Source organism: Pinus tabuliformis, chromosome 9 (assembly GCF_031772625.1).
Source record: "Pinus tabuliformis cultivar Carrire ecotype Pingquan chromosome 9, CPIR1, whole genome shotgun sequence".
Lineage (NCBI taxonomy): Eukaryota > Viridiplantae > Streptophyta > Pinopsida > Pinales > Pinaceae > Pinus > Pinus tabuliformis.
The window spans coordinates 625,558,569-625,581,046 of NC_142307.1; the positions used below are offsets into that span (position 1 = coordinate 625,558,569).

General features: G+C 41.4%; 2 protein-coding genes across 2 annotated transcripts; both read right to left on the reverse strand.

Moving 5' to 3' along the window:
* Positions 1 to 17,224: 17,224 nt before the first annotated feature.
* LOC149150168 (uncharacterized) lies at positions 17,225 to 19,371 on the reverse strand. Its single transcript, XM_089442723.1, has 3 exons — positions 18,731 to 19,371; positions 18,319 to 18,479; positions 17,225 to 18,162 (listed from the first exon to the last, which is right to left on the reverse strand). Exons 1-3 carry the CDS (start codon positions 19,369 to 19,371, stop codon positions 17,225 to 17,227), a joined length of 1,740 nt encoding a protein of 579 aa, XP_089298849.1.
* A 1,276-nt stretch (positions 19,372 to 20,647) lies between these two features.
* On the reverse strand, positions 20,648 to 22,027 carry LOC149150169 (protein DMR6-LIKE OXYGENASE 1-like). Its single transcript, XM_089444593.1, has 3 exons — positions 21,626 to 22,027; positions 21,208 to 21,455; positions 20,648 to 21,108 (listed from the first exon to the last, which is right to left on the reverse strand). The coding sequence occupies exons 1-3, from the start codon at positions 21,872 to 21,874 to the stop codon at positions 20,706 to 20,708; spliced, it is 900 nt and encodes a 299-aa protein (XP_089300719.1). The 5' UTR covers positions 21,875 to 22,027; the 3' UTR covers positions 20,648 to 20,705.
* Positions 22,028 to 22,478: the final 451 nt, after the last annotated feature.

Genomic DNA, 22,478 nt, shown 5'->3' on the forward strand with positions numbered 1-22,478 from the left:
AGAGTGTCGCTACAAAGGAGTAACTAAGAATTTGATTGATCACTTCCTCATTCCATTGTATAATATGATCTTTGAAGAAGATCCACCTTGCATGTCACGTGGGGTAATGGAAGCATTCTCATAACTGGCAGATTGGTTTGCCTCACTACATGGTACTTACCTCAGAGTGTTTGGCAGTCAGAAGCCTCTGCATCTGCTATGGAGGTATGCCACCAACAAGTTGGTCATGCAATAAGTTGCTCATCATTTTTCCACAGGGTTATCAGTAGTGTTGCAAAGAAATAACAAAGCACCTTGGCCCACTCTTCCTTTGCAAGTTGGATTGTATGAGATCAAGAATTTGAAGGTTGCTAACACCAAAGGTAAGGAGATAAAGATATTTGCATTCATTCATTTGGAATTCAATTCGTACAGTCCTAGGAATGCTTGTAAACAACACTGTTGAAAATTTCATTTCCAATGGCAAAGAGGGACTTTTTTTAGACCTGAGGAGGAAAGGATGAATAATTGTTCCAATGCAACAAATCCCCACCAACCAGTCAGCTTCACAGGTACATCAAAAGATACTCCTCAGAAAAAATTTAGTCCAGAGGAAAAACCATCAGAAAGGCACAACCTAGTGTGCGAAAGGGCAAGAGGAAGTTTTTGAAGACTCCAATGGAAGAACAGAGCCGCCAATTGAAAGCAAACCCAATCATTCTGAAAGTGGACATAGTACCATAAAAGAATAGGAAACAGAGGAAGCAGGAAGAATAACTAAAGCATAATGAAGAACAAGAGCAGAAAAGATTAGAAGAAGAATTACATGAACAAGAAGAAGAGAAGAAGAAGAAGCAACACAAAAGCAAGCAAAAGAAGAGGAAAAAACCGACTACTAGAAGAAGAGAGAAAACAGTTGTAGGAGAAGGAATTTGCTCAATAAATTGAAGATCTCATTGTAATTCAAGACATAGATGTGGAACCAGATCCGCTTAACCAAAATGTTGATCTTATGGCAAATAATCATAAGGTCACCATTCAGTCTCCCCTTCCTCCGGCAGTGGAGCAAGCTCCAAGTGAAGAAGAGGAAATTGTTCCTCTTGATGATGATCTGGTCATGGATACATACAATCTAACTTACGGTGAGCTTCAAAAGAAGATTGTACAAGTGAGAAAGAAGCATTTCCTGGAAGAGATTACATCTCTCGTATTCATCAAAGAAAGGGTGATTGCGACAGAAACTAGAAGAAATCCAGAAGCCTTTGCTGCAACAAAATTGGCCTTCGCGAGGGCTTCCAAGTCCAATACAGAGTATATGATGACCGAGAATAAGCATATGGCAAATAACTTGTAGGAAAAAAGGCAACAAGTGGAACAACTCCAAGCAAAAGTCTAGAAAAAAGCTCATGCATAGGTGTATCTAGAAGAACTCATGGGGGCTTCATTAGGGGAGTAATACCATACCACGTGCATTCATATTGGGGGATATATTTTGAGGAAAAAATGACATAATATATTGAGCATATGATAGGGGGTAAAGGGTTTTTATATGTTGTGTATAAAAAATGGAGCTCAAAGTTAATGAAAAAATATAAAGGGGTATAAAAAATATTAATGAAAATATGCATACCTACAATATCTAGTGAAAGTAGGGATTTTTTAAATTGGAAAGGTGTATTGGAGTAGTATTGGTAGGGAGTTAAATAACATGATTTTTAGAGGTATTTTCTAATATTTAGTCAAATTATGGGTATTATTTAGTATGTCATGAATGCACATGCTATGTTAGAGGTTCATTGAGTGAAGCCCCCATGGAAGAACTTAAGGCAGCCTTATTGGGTGAAGTATCGGCATTGGGAGAGACCATGAGAAGCCTCTATGAAGAGATTGTCACTTGTAGGACATGCAACATAAGTGGAAAGATAATGCTAAATCCCTTACTACCGTTCATACAACCATCGTTGTCGCGCATGAGTGTTCAATGCAGTACAAAGGGGAACTCTCTAAATTGGTAAAGAAAACAAGGAAACATGTTGAGTTGGAGAAAGCACAAGTTCAGATGCTTATCCAAAGTAACAAATAGCTTTGCTCATTCATCACCAACATTCAGGCTTCGTATGCATGGTTGTACAATAGTGCATATTTCATGGTAAAGTCACACAAGATCCCTTTAGTTGGTTCACTCACCAAAGCCAAGGGAAGGAATAACGTCAAGCAGAAGGTTGAAGAATAATTAGACCGGCTCAGGCATATCTTCACCAAGAAAGATCTAGAAGTAAAAAGGAATAATATGCAGAAGTACATTGGTGGCCTTGTCCAGATCAATACCATATTGTTCCTACTTAAGAAGAAAACTTAGACTGGTTCCAAGTCAGTGTACCCATATGCAATGGAGGTTAGAGTCTGCTTCCAGCCTGATCCTATCTCCAATTTTGGGTAATTTCATGATACTGTACAAAGCTTGGCATCATTATGTAACTAAGAAGCTACAATTCGAGGTGGCTGAGCTAGAGTTTCCCTAAACTAAAGCTTGACTTGTTTTGTCTTATTAGGTTTTCTAGTTGACTCCGCCCAATTTTGTCTAATATGGGTATGAGAGATATTGTAATATTCTTTTGTAATTAGTTGTAAGTGGAATTCCAAGTGTCAATTGTGGAATGTGAAGAATTATTTTGTAATGAAGTCCAAAGGTCATGGTTGAAGGAAGTCAAAGAGTCATGAGGGAAGTCAATGAGTCACAAAGGGAGATGAATAGTCACCCCTTTTGTTATAAATATACCCTCATTATTCATGTAAAGGGCTTTTGGCTTAGGATCATAAGCTTGGGAGTTTTGTTAAGAGCCTTGGATTCTCCTTAGCATGGAGGGAGTATCTTTCTTTTGAGGAGCAGGTGCTGGCTTCATGTTTGACTATTAGGACTAGCGGTTCATCAATTGTATATGAATGTTTGGGAATTTCACTTTTTTTTAATTTAAGTATTGAGGAGTTTTTGCAGTGCGTTATATTAGATATCATTTTTTGGGATTCAACTGCGTTAAGTAAGTCATTCATCTATGACCATTTCCATGACAGGACTAGTGGTTCATCAATTGTATATGTATGTTTGGGACTTTCACTTTTTTTAATTTAAGTATTGAGGAGTTTTCGCAATGCATTATATTAGATATCATTTTTTGGGATTCAAATGTGTTAAGTAAGTCATTCATCTATGACCATTTCCATGACAAGTAGTCGTAACTGACTATTTTCTCATGATTTTTGAAAAGTCCACTTAGCACTCATTGCATCGGGTGATGTTCATAGGGGTGAAGAAGTGGGATTGAAACTAGTGAAATGAATCGTCAATCATCACTTCCAGGGCTCGCTCCCGGTAACTAGAACTTTCTGGGGGTTCACCCATCCCAGATCGCCTCTGGCCCAAGCGCGCTTAACTGTAGATTTTTCCCCACAATCAAGCCCACTTAGCTTGCTACCCCATTTGAAAAACCTTAGCAAGTATTGTGCCTCATGAACCATTCAAGTAGAGTTCCCTTCACTCTTTTGAATTTAAGTATTGAGGGGGTTTCGCTATGCACTATATTAGATATCATTTTTTGGGATTCAACTGCATTAAGTAAGTCATTCATCTATGACCATTTCCATGAGAGGTATTCATAACTGAATAATTTCTCATGATTTTTGAATAGTCCACTTAACACTCATTGCATTGAGTGATGCTCACAGGGGTGCAGAAGTGGGATTGAAATTAGAGAAATGAAATTTCAGAGCTCACACACTTTCATGCATAAGTTATGGATATAGTAACACTACTCTTGTTATGTTTGCAATATATTTTGTTTATTTATGCTAGCCCTTATGAACTATATCATTTTCATTAGTATGAATTTGTTGTTTCTACTACAACACCCTCCAAAATTTTGGCCTGCATTGAATTTCAGAGCCTACCTTGGTATTGCATTTTGTTGTCGCAAACATTAAAGTCCATTCCATGTGTTTTATTTAATTGTTTTGATCCCTTTTGTAAGAAAGGAAAAATGTCATCTTTTGCATATTAGTTGTCACTGGTTGCAGGTGTTAAGGATAATCGTTCAAAACTAGAAACAATATCTTCAAGTTCAAGTGGAACTTCTTCTTGGGTTTCCTTTGGAGTATCAGTCATCAACCTCCAAATTTAATTATTCTACTAACATAGTAGAACTATTAAATTTGCTTGGAATATGGAAAACTTTCACTTTTTCCACGGAATTAAAAGCAAATAAAACCACAGTTTATAACCTTATCGCGTCCGCCATTCTACAAACCATTAGCGCGTTAAATCTCCACCATTGATCTCTTCCTCAATCCAATGGTTATCACTTCATCCACTCACCAAATAGTCCGGACGATCTCCACCATTGATCAGTTCTTCTTGATCCAACAATTGTCGTGTAATCTTGCGTGGAATCTTGCGCAATGTATAACGAGCCGAGAGCATGCGAGAAAATCAGTTTTCCCGTGCTACATGTCGGTCGCTAAGTATAATCGTGTGAAATTTCAGAATACAACTTACCACCTTAAGATCACGCGAGAAACAATTTTCACCTACAAAGACCACTTTTCTATTCTGTTTAACTTCTGCGCTTGTTAGCACGCGATGACCATTAGATCTACTGGATCTTTTGATCGGATAGTTCAGAACTTTTCCTGGGTTTCTCACAAATTTATCAGGGTTTTCCTCATTCCGCCAAGGTTTTAGCGCTTCCACCAAGTTTAGTTCTTATCTATCGAATTTAGAATATCACTAACTAAACTCTGTGGTTTCGAAATACATTCAAGTTATTTAAATACACAGTGAATGAAGATTTAAATGTGATAACACAAGATTATACACAACTCTAATTCTAAAGTGCCAAACTAGAAATCAACAACATTCAGAAATATTTCGAAGGAACTTCAAACCTCCGGGATTGACTATTCATGCACATAATACACAAAAATACAGAGAGATTCCAAATTTTACATCCAATCCTCCATAGCCAAATCCCTTTACATTAATTCAAAACTTACATAAATACCTGTACATACAACAACCAGAGCCTAAATCAATGGATCGAAGCTCGCTAATCCTATCTAATTTGCATGATATTCTCCTAGATAATCTCAACTAAGCCTAACTACTTGAATTAATTACAAGATAATCCAAATCGCTGAATTCTAGCTCAAATCCTATCTAGAAAGCTTTGTAAAATGACAGCTAAAGGATCCCACTCCTTTGCTTGTACACTTTTTTTGTATTTTTGGAATAAAGTTTGAAGCCTTTTTTCTTCAAGCCTCATGCTCTTGCATCAAACTCCTGAGGAAAAAATTCTTCATGGGCTCCTGTCCATGAGCTCTTCTACAGAACTTCCCAACTTCTATAGCATGGCATCTGTCATCCAGGTAGCATCAAAAATTGGTTGATCTTTCCACTTGACCAAATACTGAAAATACTGCCGTCCTCTTGTCTTTTTAAACAATCTCTTATCTAAAATCCTTTCTGGCTACAATGCCTTTGCTGTAGGTAATTGTTTTACACAATCAACCTCTTGTTCTTCTTTATCTTATGTTGTATCATCTGCAACATTTTCATACTTGTACAAATCAGCAACATTGTAAATTGGAGATATTCCAATATCAGGGGGTAATTCAATTTCATATGCATTTGCAGAAAATTTCCTCAAAACTCTGCATGGTCCAATTTTCTTAAATTTTAACTTGTTATACTCCCTTTTTGGAAATCTTTCCTTCCTCAAATGTGATAAAACCAAATCTCCAACCTCAAATTTAACTTCTCTCTTCTTCAAATCTACTCTGCTCTTGTACTTTATGTTGCTATCCTATAACTATTGTTTTACCTGTTCATGTATTGCTTGAATCTTTGAAGCAAAATCTTCTCCTTCAACATTTCTCATTTCTTCTTTTCCCAAGTCTCTTAATTCGGACACTCCTCTTGCGTGCATTCCATAAACTATATGGAATGGACTCTACCCTGTACTCCTGTTAGGAGAATCATTATAAGCATATTCAACCCGTGCCAAAATTTGATCCCACCGTTTTGGATGTTCACCTGCTAGACTTCTCAGAAGATTACCCAAGCTTATGTTTACAACTTCAGTCTGTCCATCAGTCTAAGGATGATAAGCTGAACCGAAACTTAGTTTAGTACCAAGTTTCTTCCACAAGGTCCTTCAGAAATGACCAACAAATTTGGTGTCTCTGTCTGAAACAATGCTCTTAGGTAACCCATGTAACCTTACAATCTCCTTAAAAGACAGATTAGCAATGTGAGTAGCATCATTGATTTTATAACATGGAATAAAATGTGTCATTTTCAAAAATATGTCAACTACAACATAAATTGAATCATTACCTCTTTGAGTTTTTGGTAAACCCAAAACAAAATCCATACTTACCATATCCCTAGGTCTATCTAGAATAGGTAATGGAACATACAAACCTATGTTTTGGCTCCTTCCCTTTTCATACTGACAAACTTTACAATTTTTTACATACTTCTCCACTTTAGATCTAATCTTTGGCCAGAAATAAAACCGATTCAACTACTCATAAGTCTTGTTTGCACCAAAATGTCCTCCAAGTCCACCACTATGTTTCTCCTTGATTAAATTTTCCCTCATAGAACAATTTTGTATGCACAACTAATTTCTTTTAAACACCAATCTTTCTTGTAAGAAAAAATCCAGCCACTTACTTCTGTCTAACAAAACATGATTTTTACAGGCTTCAAATTCCTCTTTAAAATCTAAATCTTTCTCATATAATTCCTTAAGAAAATCAAAACCCAACACTTGAATTTTACTTTCCTAAACTAAGATACTTTTTCTGCTTAAGGCATCTGCTACTTTGTTTGATTGGCCATTTATATGCTTCATTACAAAATTAAAACTTTGAAGATATTCTACCCATTTTGCATGCTTCTGACTAAGCTTTGGCTATTGCAAAATGTACTGAAATGCATGATTGTCTAAATAAAGTATAAACTCCTTAGACATCAAGTAACGTCTCCACTTTTTTAATGACTCCACAACTGCATAAAATTCCTTATCATAAGAAGAATATTTCTTCTTTGATTCATTCAGTTTTTCACTGAAATAAGCTACAGGTCTGTCCTCCTGACTTAAAACACCACCAATAGCTTCTCCACTAGCATCACATTTCACTTGGAAAGGCTTATTAAAATTAGGCAAAATCAAAATAGGTTTTTCAGTGATCTTTCTTTTCAACAGTTGGAAGTTCTTCTCTTCTTCAGTAGTCCAATCAAATGGTTGTTTATCCTTCTTTATAGTGTCAATAATAGAAAAAGTTGAACTTACTAAAATTCCTTATGAATTTTCTATAAAAACTAGCAAGACCATGAAAACTTCTTACCTCAAAAACACTTTTCGGTGAAGGCCACTCTATGATTTCCTTTATCTTCTCTAGATCCATCTTTAATCCATCAACAGAAACAACAACCAAATATACCAACTCTTCCTTCATGAATGAACATTTCTTTAGATTTAGTAGTAACTTTTCTTGTTGCAGCTTCTATAAGACATAACTCAGATGTCTCATATGTTCCTCTTTAGATCTCTTGTAAACTAATATATCATCCAGATATACTATTACAAATAAATTATTTCAACACTTCATTCATAAGCCTCATAAATGTACTAGGAGCATTTGATAACCCAAAAGGCATTACCATCCATTCATACAGTTCTTCATTTGTTTTAAAAGCAGTTTACCATTCATCACCTTCTCTAATCCTTATTTGATGATACCGACTTTTTAAATCCAGCTTTGTAAAATATCTTGCTCCACTTAAACAATCCATCAAATATTTTCTGTCCCCTAGAGGCTTTTGATGGTGCTAAATCCATTTCCACCATCAAAAACATTATTCAAATACTACAACTGCAAGCTTTTTGAAACTTTTGACTGTACGAACAATTCCTTCGCCTACTCCAAATTGATGTATTGAATAAACATTGTGACGAATGAACTTGGTTCACTATCAACTCCTTCAAAAGATTCATTGTGTCCATGATACTAATGTAATTCAAAAGAATAAAGAATTAAAATTTATTCACTTGAGTTTCTTCTGGAAATTGCTCTCAAAAACTTTAAATAAATCTTTTTAAACTAGAGATATCCTCAAAAAAAACTATGTTAATATCAAAGTTTCGTATAAATAATAATTACTTTATTTTATATAAATGATTTTTTTAGTAAAATGAGTCATGTATGAGTAGAGTAGTGTAGTATTAATGTAAAAATTTCTCTTCATCTAAATTTCACAAGAGTATATAAATTTCCCATCATTTAAATTATATAAATCAAATGAAAAAAAACAACAAAAAGATACAAGTAATTAAATTCATCTTTAATTATAAAAATATCAATAATCCCTAAAATAAGTAAAATATTATTTTTATATTGCATTTTATATCAAATTTATTATTATTCAAAAACAATAATATTTTTTTTTTAACAGAAACGGATATGATCTTTCATTGACTGGGCGGCCTGAAGCCATGAAATCGGTTACAAAAGGCTGGTGTATTTTCTGTTTGGCTTTTCAGCCAGCAGACCCTGCCCTCTACTCTAATCAGATTCTTCTTTTTACACTTAGCAAAGTGTGCTTCTGCTGCTAATTTCCCCAGATGGAAGATACATACAAACTGGTGAAGAAGGAGACGGAAAAACATTTCACTTTAGGGTATTGGGTCCCAAAGGACTGTATTATCTCTGAGGAGGGAGCCAATGTCCATCAGGGCTGCCTTATTTGCCTCGTTGTCTGCTTCACTGTTGTTTGATCTCAAGACATGAAAAAAATTCAGATTCATAGTTTTTGTCAAGCCTTTGATCCTTAAGATTATTCTTGCAAGTTGTAGATCCGTTGAGATGGAATTGTTTGCCAGCGCTTGGATAATTACCTGGGAGTCTCCAAATACATTTGCCTCTTTATAGCCCAGCTCTTTGAGGAATTTAGATCCTTGGTAAAGTGCCATCTCTTCTGCTTGGATTCTTGTAGAGTGGCCTAATCCCAGGCAAATCGGTGGACAACAGCTCCTCCTGGATTTAAAATGATGCCTCCGGCTCCCGCAATACCTGGGTTCCCTTTAGCAGCCCCGTCGAAGAAGAGCGATGGTAGAGTTTGGTTGGACAGCCAGGATTGGAATTCTTGTTCATTTTTCCTAATTTGCCAGTCCTTGGGGGGAGGGGGAGAACTAGTTATTTTTTGGAATTTGAAGTTAAGAGCCAAACCAAGCTCTATGTCCTGTTGGTTTAAATTGGCATCATCCCCTTTGTCTTCCAGCCACTCTGCAAGCTGTCCTTTTGCTGCATTGATCACCAACCTGAAATCCTGCTCTTTATTTCTAAAGATCCTTCGGTTCCTCTCCAGCCATACTTGCCAGCTGACAAATTTTGGCAAAGCGCTCCATGCAAATCTGACTGTTTTATTTTTTGGAGGGTGACCAGGGTAATTGTTCATCCAATTTGCAAATAGTTCAGGTACTGAAGAGGGGAAGTTGAACTTGTATTTCCACGGGGCTAGGAGCTCCTACCAGACAGAGGAAACGAATCTGCAATCAATCATGATATGGAGGGCAGTTTTAGAATTTTCCTTGCATAAGGAGCATCTAGACGGCCCATGAAAGCCCCTTATCTGCAGCCTGTCTTCAGTCAATATTTTCTGGTGGCAAAGGAGCCAGCAGAAGTGGTCCACCTTTGGGATTGAAGGAATTTTCCAGATACCATTCCAGGGAGCTGGATTGGGTGGCACATGAGGCTTCTCTAGGCATTTAACATAGCCCTGAGAAACAGAGTAACCTGAACGCTTAACGCCCCAGCCTCTCACATCGTGCTTGTTTTTTAAAGTGGGAGCTAGCCCATGCAGGTGCGTGTATAGAGCGCTGAGGTCTGGGCAGAGATGAATAGGAACAGTGGGTTTCTTCCAACCGGCCCATGTGTTCTCCTCCCGAATCGATAGATCCCACAGTGTTATTACATTTGATTCTGTGATCCAACGCTGTAGCTCAGGCTTGCGCAGGACTTCAGCCAGCGGAGGGTTATTAAGGATGTTGTCGTTCCATATTTGAATGCATTTTCCGTTGCCTAGAACCCAGAAGGCGTGGTCGCGGATCAGAGAGCTGGTTGATCCAGGTGGATATTGGTGGCCACCTGCCAAGTCCACCTGGACCCCCACCATTGTTTCTCTCAGCATTTTCAGTTTCTTTAATTGTAGCACAACTTACTATTTTTAGCAGTTTTTCGGGTCCTGAACTTCTAGAGCTGTTTTGAGGCCCTAAACGACGTTTTTTGGGAAATCTGGGGGAACATGGGTCCATGGACCGATGTTGCCCTTCCCAAAGTGGTAGTGCTCGGATGGATGTTTTTAACGAGCTATTGTACGTGTCAAATGGAGATCGTATGCCAATGTTACGACCCCGGGAAGTTGATGTACCAATTTACCCAAACGGGGCCCACAGTTTGGCGTTTCATCTCCTAGGGTTAGGTTTTGGAATGTTAAGGGTGTTTCATTGTTTCTCAACAATAAATAGGCCTTCGAGCCTCATTGTAACACAATTCAGAGGCATGTAGCCACCACATCTCTTCTCAAAGATAAGCTACCATCGCCCTAGCTGGTTTATTTCCATTTCTGGTTGTAAGCATATTTCAGTATTTTCCATTAATGAAATGAAGTATTATTTCCACTGCATCTTTGTGTATATGGTTATCTCTGTAGTTTGTTGCGTTCCTATTTAAATCCTGATCAGTGGTATCAGAGTGGTCTGCTTTTTCTCTATTTTTCTTTGCATGTCCCCAACAAGGTCGGGATATAAGGAGTTAGGGCTTGAACTGGTTGAACCTTTGCAAGACCAGCCTCGCAAATCCCGACGGCCTCCCATGGCGGATGAGAAGAAAGACGAGGGGGCAGGAGATCCCATCAAAATCTTGCTCGAAGAAGCCCTCGAGCGACAACGAAACGCGATGATGGACAACTTTGCCCAGATCCTTCAGCGGCTACCCAGAAGCGACGCATCGGCTTCCAGCAGCTACTCTGGAAACGCCACGCCCTTTAAGGTACAAGTTAATTTTGAAATCCCCATATTCGAGGGTCAGATAGACGCAGATGCCGTAGATAAATGGTTAAATCTGCTACAGGGTTATTTTTCTGTTCATGAATTTTTGAGTCGGGAAAAGATTGTTTTCGCTCTTCTCAAAGCAGCCCCCCACGTCAAGGACTGGTGGGAAACCTACTGCGAGTAGAAGGATGAAAGTAATGGCTCACTATTTTCAGCCGCACCCACCTGGAATTCATTCCGGGATGCCATCAAGGAGCAGTACTACCTTGTCGGAAGCTATGAGGATGAATACATAAAGTGGACGACGCTGCGGCAAGGAAGGGACCAAGACGTGCTGGAGTTCACCAATCTTTTCCATACCCTTCGCACAAAGTTGGGTATCAAGGATTCGGAGCAACATTTGATACTCAAATACCGTGGCTGCCTGCACAAGTACATCCAGAAAGAAATACAATTCCTGAACATCTCCTCGCTCGGCGCAGCATACCGATATGCCGTCAAGGTCGAGCATAAGTTTAAACAAAAGAAGCGAGACTTTGGATCTGCAAATCCAAAGCAGGGGAAAGGTGCCCCTAAACCACAGAACAAAGGACAAAGCCAAGGTGGGACAGCCCAAGACAACCCGCTGAAGCTGTAAGCAAAGAACAGCGCCGCGAAGCTGAAAAAGGACACTGGAAAATGGTGTGAGTTCCATAAGAGCTCCACTCACAACACAAGTGAGTGTCGGGCCAAGCAGTCACTGGTGGCTGAGCTAAAGGTTTCAGAATCAGATGCATGTTCCGACTCTGAGTCAGAACCCGACAAGGGGAATGAAAAATGGAAGCAGATCATTGATGCGGATCCCAACGCCATTGTTGCTACCGCCAAGATCCAGACAATGAACCCGAAGATCCAGAGGAGGAGGAGCGTCTCTTCCACTCCCAGATGTGGGTAAAGGGTTCCCCGATACAGTTCATTGTTGATGTGGGTAAAGGACGAGATCTTCGCATGAGCCAGCAGTGTCGCCTTCCATACAACATCAAGCCCTTCACGGATGAGGTATTGTGTGACATTGCTCCCCTTGAAGTTTCTGATGTATTATTAGGACAGCCATACTTGTGGAAGCGACATGCTGTGTATGAATCAAGGCCCCGTACTGTTATTATTACATTGGGAAATAAGTTCTACAGGATACCAGAGGTAGCACCATCTATCGACATCTCTTTGATTACTGCAAAACAATGCAGTAAGATCATTTCCAAAACCAGGAAATTTGTTTTCCTGATGATACGCCCTCAAGGAAATAAGAAGACGGTGGCCGCGACCTCCAGACGGGGTCCCTCTGCACGACAACTACAAATGGACAAGGTTGTGGAGGAGTACGAGGACATCTTCACCTCCCCTGCAGGGGTTCCTCTGCACTGTCAGGTCAAGCACTCCATCGATTTGACCCCAAGTGCACCACTACCCAATGGACCAATTTATCGGTGCTCCGTTCTGGAGAACAATGAAATCAAGAGGCAGATTCAGGAGCTCCTACAGAAAGGTCATATCCGTCCGAGTTCATCGCCTTGTGGGAGCCCGATCGTGTTGGTACAGAAGAAGGATGGGACGTGGAGACTCTGTATTGACTATCGGGTGCTGAACAAGATCACTGTTTGTAATAAGGTACCTGATCCCGCGGATTGATGACCTCCTAGACCAACTAAAGGGGGCGAAATATTTCAGCAAGATCGATCTGAAGTCAGGATATCACCAGGTACCAATCGAACCCTCTGATGTGTGGAAGACTGCCTTTAAATCCAAGGAGGGCCTTTTCTAATGGTTGGTTATGCCTTTCGGATTGACGAATGCTCCTGCAACCTTCATGAGGATAATAGATGACATCTTGCAGCCATTCACCAACTCCTTTGTAGTAGTATACTTGGATGACATTCTGATCTTCAGCCAGAGTTGGGAAGAGCACCTCCACCACATCCGACAGGTTCTCCAAACACTGCGGCAACACAAGCTATGTGCCAATTTGGAGAAATACACTTTTGGCATGACCCAGGTTCAGTATCTGGGATACATCATTGACGAACAGGAGGTGCATGTCGATCCAGCCAAGATCCAAGTCATTCGGGATTGGCCATCTCCAACCACTCTAACAGAGCTCCGCATCTTTCTAGGTCTTGCCAACTTCTACCACAGGTTCGTGTTGGGGTTTTCTCATATTACTTGGCCCTTGAGTCAAGTCACCAAGGGAGGGGCGAAAGCAAAATTCTTTTGGTCTGAATCTCAACAGAAGGCATTCATGGAGTTGAAGGATCGCCTCTGCACGGCACCAGTGCTCGCGTTATCATATTTACAACAACCATTTGAGGTCGAGACAGATGCCTCTGACTATGCTATTGGTGCAGTCCTTACTCAACATGGACATCCAGTGGCATATCACAGCGAAACACTTTCAGACACAGTCCGGAAGTACCCCACTTATGATAAAGAGATGTATTCCATTGTACAGGCCTGCCGACAATGGAAGCATTACATTTTGGGGAAGGAAACGGTCATCCACACAGACCACCGACCCCTGCAGTTCATACAGACCCAAGGGAAATTGCAGAATGATCGCCATCAGAAGTGGTCTACATACCTGCAACAGTTCCACTTGAATATCAAGTATAAGAAGGGCAGCACCAATAATGTTGCAGATTGCCTCAGTCGACCACCGATCATGGCGTTAACCACCGTGCTCAACTCTTGTGGGCACGAGACTTCTGATTGGCCACTTCTCTACAAAAGCGACCCAGAATTCGGCCACACATACCAGACACTCTTGGAGGGTCGGCATGTTCCAGATTTTCACCTCCAGGATGCCCTGTTATGCCACCTGGGTCACCTTTGTGTTCCTTCAAGCGAGCGTGCCAAGATGATTTGGGAAGCACACTACAGTCAGGCTGCTGGGCATTTCGGGGTCGAGAAAACAGTGGCAGTATTGCAAAATTATTTCTATTGGCCGAATCTTCGACAGGATGTTGAGAAGTACATCAGATCATGTACTGCCTGTGCCATTTCCAAACCGACCATTAAGAAGCACGGCCTCTATACCCCGTTGCCTACCCCTAGTCGACCTTGGGAATCCATCTCCATGGATTACATGTCAGGCCTTCCTTCCACTAAGCATGGAAATGACTGTGTTTTTGTGGTCGTCGACAGGTTCTCGAAGATGGCCATTATGGCGGCCTGCAAGAAGAATATCACAGCAGAAGCCACTGCTAAACTCTTCTTTGAAAGAGTGTGGGTACACTTTGGGATCCCACAGTCTATCATCTCAGATCGGGACAGTCGGTTTCTCAGCACATTTTGGTCAAGTCTCTGGTCAATGCTGGACACCAAACTCACGAAGTCCACAGCCTTCCATCCTCAAACTGATGGCCAGACAGAGGTTGTCAATAGGATGATTGTGCACATTCTGTGCATGTATAACTCAAAGCATCCACGCACATGAGACAGAGCCTCCCCTATGTTCAGCACAGCTACAACCGAGCTCTTCACAGCTCCACTGGCCATAGCCCTTTTCAGGTGGGTTTGGGATTCCAGCCACTATGCCCCATTGATGTGGCGATGCCACTTGCAGCTACTCACATAAATTCAGCTCATGTCCAGTCCAAAATAGATAAGGCCACCGTCTTCATTGAGCGCATCCAACATATTCACCAACAGGTCCATGACATTCTTGAGAAATCAAATGCCAAGTACAAGCAGCGACATGATCAACATCGGGTGCCACACAAGTTTCAGGTGGGTGACAAAGTCTGGTTGCATTTGCAAAAGGAACGCCTTACTGGAGCCTATCGGAAATTGAGACCACTCCGATATGGTCCTTACACCATTACTAAGGCTATGGGAGACAATGCATTTGAGCTCAGCATTCCCCCATTCCTTGGCCTGCACCCAGTGTTCAATGTGGACCGCCTTCGGCCATACTTTCCACCATTGCTAGACACATCCGACATTGTAGAACAGCTCAAACCCACAGAATTAAATCCAGATTGCATGGAACAAGCTGCAACTGATCGGATCATGGACACACAGATCAAGAACACTCGCCAACAGAATATCCAACTGCATCGAGTTGTCAAAGCAAGCCAACTCCTTCAGTAGGGAAAGTGGCTCACCAGAGAACAAGTTCAGCAAAAGTTTCCTCATCTCATGGAGGAACTCAACGCAATGGGGACCATTGCTTTCTAAGGGGGGAGGAATGATCCAGGTGGATATTGGTGGCCACCTGCCAAGTCCACCTGGACCCCCACCATTGTTTCTCTCAGCATTTTCAGTTTCCTTAATTGTGGCACAACTTACTATTTTTAGCAATTTTTCAGGTCCTGAACTTCTGGAGCCATTTTGAGGCCCTAAACGACGTTTTTTGGGAAATCTGGGGGCAACATGGGTCCATGGACCGATGTTGCCCTTCCCAAAGTGGTAGTGCTCGGATGGATCTTTCTAACGAGCTATTGTACGCGTCAAACAGAGATCGTATGCCAAAGTTACGACCCTGGGAAGTTGATGTACCAATTTACCCAAACGGGGCCCACAGTTTGGTGTTTCATCTCCTAGGGTTAGGTTTTGGAATGTTAAGGGTTTTTCATTGTTTCTCAACAATAAATAGGCCTTCGAGCCTCATTGTAACACAGTTTAGAGGCATGTAGCCACCACATCTCTTCTCAGAGATAAGCTACCATCGCCCTAGCTGGTTTATTTCCATTTCTGGTTGTAAGCATATTTCAGTATTTTCCATTAATGAAATGAAGTATTATTTCCGCTGCATCTTTGTGTATATGGTTATCTCTGTAGTTTGTTGCGTTCCTATTTAAATCCGGATCACTGGTTTTGAATAGGAATTTACTGAATGGAGTATTGAATTTATTCTTGCGCTGGTCTAAACACCGCATTCTTGGTCCTCTGTAATATTTTCTCCATAATGCAATTTGAACCCAGCCAGGATTTGGAGCAATGATCCTCCAAATTACTTTGGTGCCCATGGCAATGTTCTGTGCTTTGAGGTCTTTTAATTTCAAACCTCCCTCCTGGAATGATCTGGAGACAGTCTCCCAATTTATCAGCGAAAATCTTTTCTCGTTTTGCTTCCCTCCCTTCCATCAAAATGTTTTGATTAACTCCTCCATCTTATTTATAATTCCTGCGGGTGCCAAAAGGACTGAGAAAGTGAAAAGAGGTAAAGTGCTAAGGACAGATTTTATGAGAACCGCCTTACCTGCTAAATTTAGCCACGAGGACCCCCAAGCCTGAAATTTTTGTTTAAATTTATCTAAGAGAGGACGCTGAATGCATTGTTGCTGCCCCCAGTAAAATGGTTTCATCCGCAAAAAGCGCATGATTGATGTTTTTGGCCCCTCTAGCTATGCATAGTCCAGCTAGTTCATGATCCTGTTGTTTGCGTTGAAGATAGAAGCTGAGAACAGAGGCTTGAAGTACAAAAAGAAGAGGGGACAGGGGGCACCCCTGTCTTAGTCCTCTAGAGGCTTTGAAGAAGTCAGCTGCCCTTCCATTTACCAAGGGGGCAATCCATGGCTCCGATATGCAGGCTCTAACCCATTTGATAAAGCTTGGGCCGAACCCCATTTTTTTCATAACATCAAACAAAAAACTGTGTCTAACTCGGTCAAAAGCATTTGCAAGATAGAGTTTGATAACCATACCTTTCTCCTTGCGGTGAAGGCTGGAGTGGATCGCCTCTTGGACCAGCACAAAGTTGTCCACCAATTGCCTGCCTTGGATAAAACCGCCTTGATTATCGGGGATGATTTTGGGGAGGATCCTTTTCAGCCTATTGGATATCACTTTAGTTATGACTTTATATCCAATATTACACAGAGAAATGGGGCGAAATCTGCTGAATGTATTTGCTCCCTTCTCTTTGGGGATGAGAGCGAGAAAGGCTGAGTTTGTACTGCCACCTATCTTTTGACAATCCTGAGATTTCTGTATCATTTTAAACAGGTCTTTTTCTACAATCTGCCAACAAACCTGGAGGAACCTGGGCGTGAAACCATCAGGACCTGGAGCTTTGTCCGGGTCCATTGAGAGCAGGGCTTCTTTAACTTCCTTTAGTGTGATCTTTTCTTCTAGAGACTTGTTCATTTTGGAGGAGATCATGGGGGGACAATATCTAACCAGGCAGCGTTGACATTGGCACCAGCATCTTCTTTGTACAGCTGCTCAAAGTGGGCTGTTGCTGCCTTTTTTATGCTGGTAAAATCTTTCAGTACTTGATTGGATTCCTTTATCTCGCTGATGGAGTTGTGGCCTTTCCTGGCTTGGGCTTGCTTATGGAAGAATGAGGAATTTCTATCTCCAGATTTGAGCCAGAGGCTCCTAGATTTGAGCCTCCAGAATTCTTCCTCTGCCAAACAGGCTTTATGGAGACTTTGTTGAAGCTTGGCCTCCTTTTCTGAATCAGCCTTAGTAATTTCTGCTGTTTCAAAGCGCAGATGCTGGATTTCTAGCTCATTTTGGATTTTTTTCCTTTCCTCTGCCAGATTAGGCAGGGTTTTGGCCCAAGCTTTTAGCATGATTTTAACTCTTCTGAGTTTTTCCTCCCATACAAAAAACGGCGATCCATTGACTGGCTTCTTCCAGCACTCTCTGATTTTTTCCATAAAGTCTTTTTCTTTGATCCATAGGGGGCTGAATTTGAAGGGTATAGGTCCCAAATCCTTAGTAGTCATTAGTTCAAGGCTGATGGGTTTATGGTCTGATATGCTGTTGTGGAGGATACGCGATCTGGCTTCTAGACCAAGGAGAAGAAAGGAGCTTTGCACTAGGAATCTGTCCAATCTTGCTGCTATATGCCCCGGCCCAACCCTCTTGTTTGTCCATGTGTATTTGCCGACTGTTGGTTTGATATCTATCAGGTCCCAGTTTTGCATGAGGTCTTCTACTGTTTCTCTTGCCGGATCTCTGACTATACTGCCTCCTCTTTTTTCTGACGAAAGGAGGGTAAGGTTGAGGTCCCCGGCTATGATGACGTTTTCCAAATTTTCCTGCTCTGCCAGGCCTTTGATGGAGTCCCAGCATGTTTGCTTTTCACCTGCATTGTTAGGGGTATATACATTGACCAGACTAATAATTTCCTTAGTTTCTAAATGTTACAGCTTTAAAAGAATCCAATGAGTATTCAGGGATTCAGAGATAAGGGAGAATTTATTTGAATTCTAGAGCGATCCAAGTCCTCCAGATGCTCCACAGGCGGAGGTTGCATGCGTTCCATCTTTTTTCCAAAACTTTCTGCTTGCTTGGAGGAACGCTGTCTCCTCCAGCTTTGTCTCCTGGATGAGAAGAATGTCTGGGGCTTCCAGCCTTATTAGGCTATTCATTGCTTCTTCTTTAGCTTTGGAACCCATTCCCCTACAATTCCAGGAGACTATCTTCATCATTTACTTTTGCTGTGGTGAGCTCCTTTGGAGCTCTGAGTATGATTCTTCTTCGTCTTCGGGGTTTTAGCTAGAAGTTTTTCTAGCGTTGGCTGGCTGCCCTGGAGCTTTTCCTTGTATGTTTCTTGCTCCCTTTTTTCTTTGGATGACATTCGACCTCTTGTAGACCTTCTGGGGGTGGACTGGGACTCTCCTATTTCCCCTTCTTCCTCTGAGTCCTCGGACTCTTGGGTTTCCTCCTCGTCTTCTGATGCCTTCCCTTTAGCTCTCTCTGGTTTGCTTTTAGATTTGAGCAGGGAGACTTCTTTCTCAACTTCGGTTTCCTGGGTGGTCATGGTTTCAGATCCCAGGATCTCAAATTTATTTCCTTGGCTCTCTAAGGGTGTGTGCTGAGCAGGGCCCGGTTGAGTGGCTCTGGGATTAGTACTTGCAGTTTTCCTGTACGCCGTTTTGGATCTTTTAGCCTGATTCCATCCTTCTTCTTTCCCTTTTTCCTCTACCCCTTTGGACGGGCAATCTCTAGCGAAGTGTCCATATACTTGACACCTCCGACATTTGAACGACAGCTGCTCGTAGTCCAATTTCTGTACATGCGTCCAGGGACCAACCCTTATTTTGATGGCTTCTGGTAGTCCAACCTCCAGATCAACCTCCACGCAGATTCTGACGCAGTCATACTGGTCCTTGTTGTTGGCCTTGTCTATGAATTTCCCAAGGGTGTTTCCAATGTGCTTCAGAGAATCCCAGTTCCAGCGATGGACTGGGAGGTTGGGGAGCCTTACCCAAACCGGGACTGCTGATGGCACGTCTACCGCCGGATCGAAATCCGGTGTCCATTTATTCAGATACAACCCTTGAGGTCCCATGAAGTACGGGCCGTTTCTGAAGATTAGATCCTTATCTTCTTTATCTAAGAACTCGAATAGGAAGTATCCTCTTCCGAGGAAGTAAGACGTTACCTTATTCTTGATCAGGGTAGCCCAGTTTCTAGCTACCCAGCTCTCTGTTGTTTTTGGGGAGGGCTAGAGTCCTGTAAATTGCCCGACTAGTGCACGATCTGCCAGCGACAAGGCTACTTGAATCGGCCCTTCAGGAGGTAGAGCGATCTCGGGAATGTCCTCCAGTCTTTTCACGAATTTGGCGGCTTCCACGGCTTTCTTCTTGGGCAGAGAAGCCAGCAAAGCTTTGAAGGCCTCAACGGCAGATGGAGGGGGAGGGGAGGAAGGCCCATGAGGGGGGTCCGGATCCTCCATGAAGCAGATCCAAACCTAGCCGATTGCGGCCAGGTACGAGGCAATTGTCTCAGAACCTGCAGCCCGGGGAAATAAAAACACTGCGATCTAGCTCGCAGGAGGCGGAGGGACGGAGGATTGGGTCTCACTGCAAGGAGCTGAGGGGAGCCGAGGTGGGCACGGGCTCAGGGGCCAAGATCCGCCGGATGCGGATCTCGCAGAGGCGGGGTCGAGGCGCAGCAGCCAGTCCCAAAAACGATAATATTAACCTGACTTATATATTATAAATGTTTATATGAAATTTACATACATAAGATATAGACTTTCGACTTATGGAAAATCAATAAAAAAAATTCAGAAAAAAAGTACCTGAAATAATTAAAATATGCAATGAAATAAATGTATTCGAGGAAGGTTTATCTGAATGTCGAGGCCAAGAATAAAGTATACATACTGTTTATTTTTCATTATCTTTTACTTATCATTTATGTATGGTTACAAAACCAACCAAAGTAAATAACATTTATACCATAAATCAACATGCTCTCTCACTGCCTCGTTACCTCTTTACCAGAGCAATCATTAAGGTATACTCTGTTTTTTTTCCCTCGACTTGGAATGGATATGAGGCCTGAGACAATATGTCGAAATGAGCTTGCCTAAGGTAAAGAAACAATAAACAACGGATCAAGATAACTCTGCAACAGGACAGATCATTGTTCATTCAAGGCTCCAACGGAAATCAATGTTCATTAGATCTTGAAACGATCCCTCTAATCCCTTGTCCCAGAAAGCTGTCAAAAATTCTTCAAACTTATATCCTCTATACACAACTGGCCGCCATTCATTCACCATGCTCGTTGCAGGAGCAATAAAAGCATCGTTTCCAGGAGCATAGTATTTCTCGATGCTGGATGCTCCTAAATCTCCCATTGCTCACAACCTAATACATTCATATCACACACTAATCAAATTGAATGAATATTAATACTATCAATTTCTTTCATACAGTGAAAATGAACTATATGGATCAGCTCATTCTTTCTAACCTGCAGCTGATCTCCCAGATTGACCACTAACCCATTAGCTATGGGTTCTACAGCAACCCACTTTTCATTTCTGAATACTTGCAGGCCACTGACATCGCCTTGCATTAACACGGTGAGGGCGCTTCCATCTGAATGATTTGGCATACCAAGAGTAAGATCTGGGTTTGGGCATGAAGGATAGTAATTTAAATTCATCACTTGGCTATGTTTTCCAAGAGGTTTATTCAAGTAATCGGGATCTAACCCTAGAGCCTCTGAAATTGCAGCCAGCAGCCTTAATATCAGTGCTCTCACCTCACCAGCGTACTTGCCCCCAATATCTCTGTAACAAAACTCAAGCCAAACCAGTTAAACTTCTGCATAGTGGGTTGCGATGAATTGATTCTAGGCTCTATGTCTTAGATAAACTTTTGGTGATAACCTGTAGGCTGCAGGTTTTTCAGACCAAGAGCCGATGAATTCTTCCAGAGGATGACAAGGCTGCGTGAGATAATCCACCCAGTTGAGAACTTTGTCTTTCCCAATATTGAAGCTTGTATAAAGCCGGACTGGCTGCTTTGCGTCCTCTGAGTAGAGGCATGCTCGGTCTTCCACTGGCATTTCGTAGAACTCTTTGGCTATCCCCATCATGCTTTTCATGACATTCTCTGCCACGCCATGGTTCACTATCTGATACCAACAACTAAAAAATGAGACTTTACCCACTCACTGTATCAATACCGGCACCGCAACAGAGATTCATATACTCAATAATCTGCAACTTTGATAATAAAAAAAGCAACCAAACTATAAATATTCGAGGGGAGGCAGAATTGTTGGGTAGGGATTGAGGTGTGTACCTGGAAGAAACCATCCTCTTCACATGCACGCCGGATTTCATGTATTACTGTTGTTCTGTTGGGGCCGTTGAGATCTTTTAGGTCTATCACAGGAATGTTCTCCGAGTAAGAAATCTGAGACATCTGTGGGCGTTCATGGGGAGGCAAGATATATCTGTCCTGCACCTTCAGGTTGTTTATTCCATTGGACATGAGCTTTTCAATAGCACTGCTGAGCTGTTGGGTTTGCACATCCATTGTGGAAGACATCTTGCTTCAATGCTGATCTGCAAATGTGGGATATGGGAATTTACAGAGGTGAGATAGACTGGCCAGTGGATTGAATTTTGTTTGGTTGAGGATTGAGATTTGTCCACAGCCCAGGTTTTCATTAAATATTATTACGTTTGAACTTAATAGTGGTCATTTCACGTGAATCAATGGCTTGACTATAAGGCTCTAGGCTCTGGATGAGTCCAAAACCCAAGTGACTTATGAAATACTCATCCATATTTAATATTATGAAATTGGTGTTGTTTATTATTATCAATTAGTATTATTTATCAAAAATTTTGGTGTTATTATTATTTTATAATGCGGAAGTGGTGAGTCTATGATCCCTGTCACTGCACATGGGCGGCTTCATTACCCCTTTTCCTTGCTCGACTTACTAAATAAATCTTTTCCCCGCGATTTGATTCTCCTTTAAATGGAAAGCCGTGATTATATAACGTTACTCATCAGCATTTTAAATTACAGTGCGGAAAACACCACGCAACCAAAATGTGGTTTTTAATTTTAAAAATATATTTTTTAAAGTTAAAAGGATTATTAATTTTAATATAATTTTTATTACTATATATTTATATTTATA

Excerpts from the sequence above, each read along its gene's own strand:
- LOC149150169 (XM_089444593.1), bottom strand. The coding sequence starts at position 21,874 with ATGTCTTCCACAATGGATGTGCAAACCCAACAGCTCAGCAGTGCTATT. Across the intron at positions 21,456-21,625 it reads AAGAGGATGGTTTCTTCCAG|ATAGTGAACCATGGCGTGGC; the intron begins GTACACACCTCA and ends TGTTGGTATCAG. Across the intron at positions 21,109-21,207 it reads GAAAAACCTGCAGCCTACAG|AGATATTGGGGGCAAGTACG; the intron begins GTTATCACCAAA and ends GTTTTGTTACAG.
- LOC149150168 (XM_089442723.1), bottom strand. The coding sequence starts at position 19,371 with ATGGGACCTCAAGGGTTGTATCTGAATAAATGGACACCGGATTTCGAT. Across the intron at positions 18,480-18,730 it reads GACGAGGAGGAAACCCAAGA|GGGAATGGGTTCCAAAGCTA; the intron begins GTCCGAGGACTC and ends CTGGAATTGTAG. Across the intron at positions 18,163-18,318 it reads AACGCATGCAACCTCCGCCT|GTGAAAAGCAAACATGCTGG; the intron begins GTGGAGCATCTG and ends CTAACAATGCAG.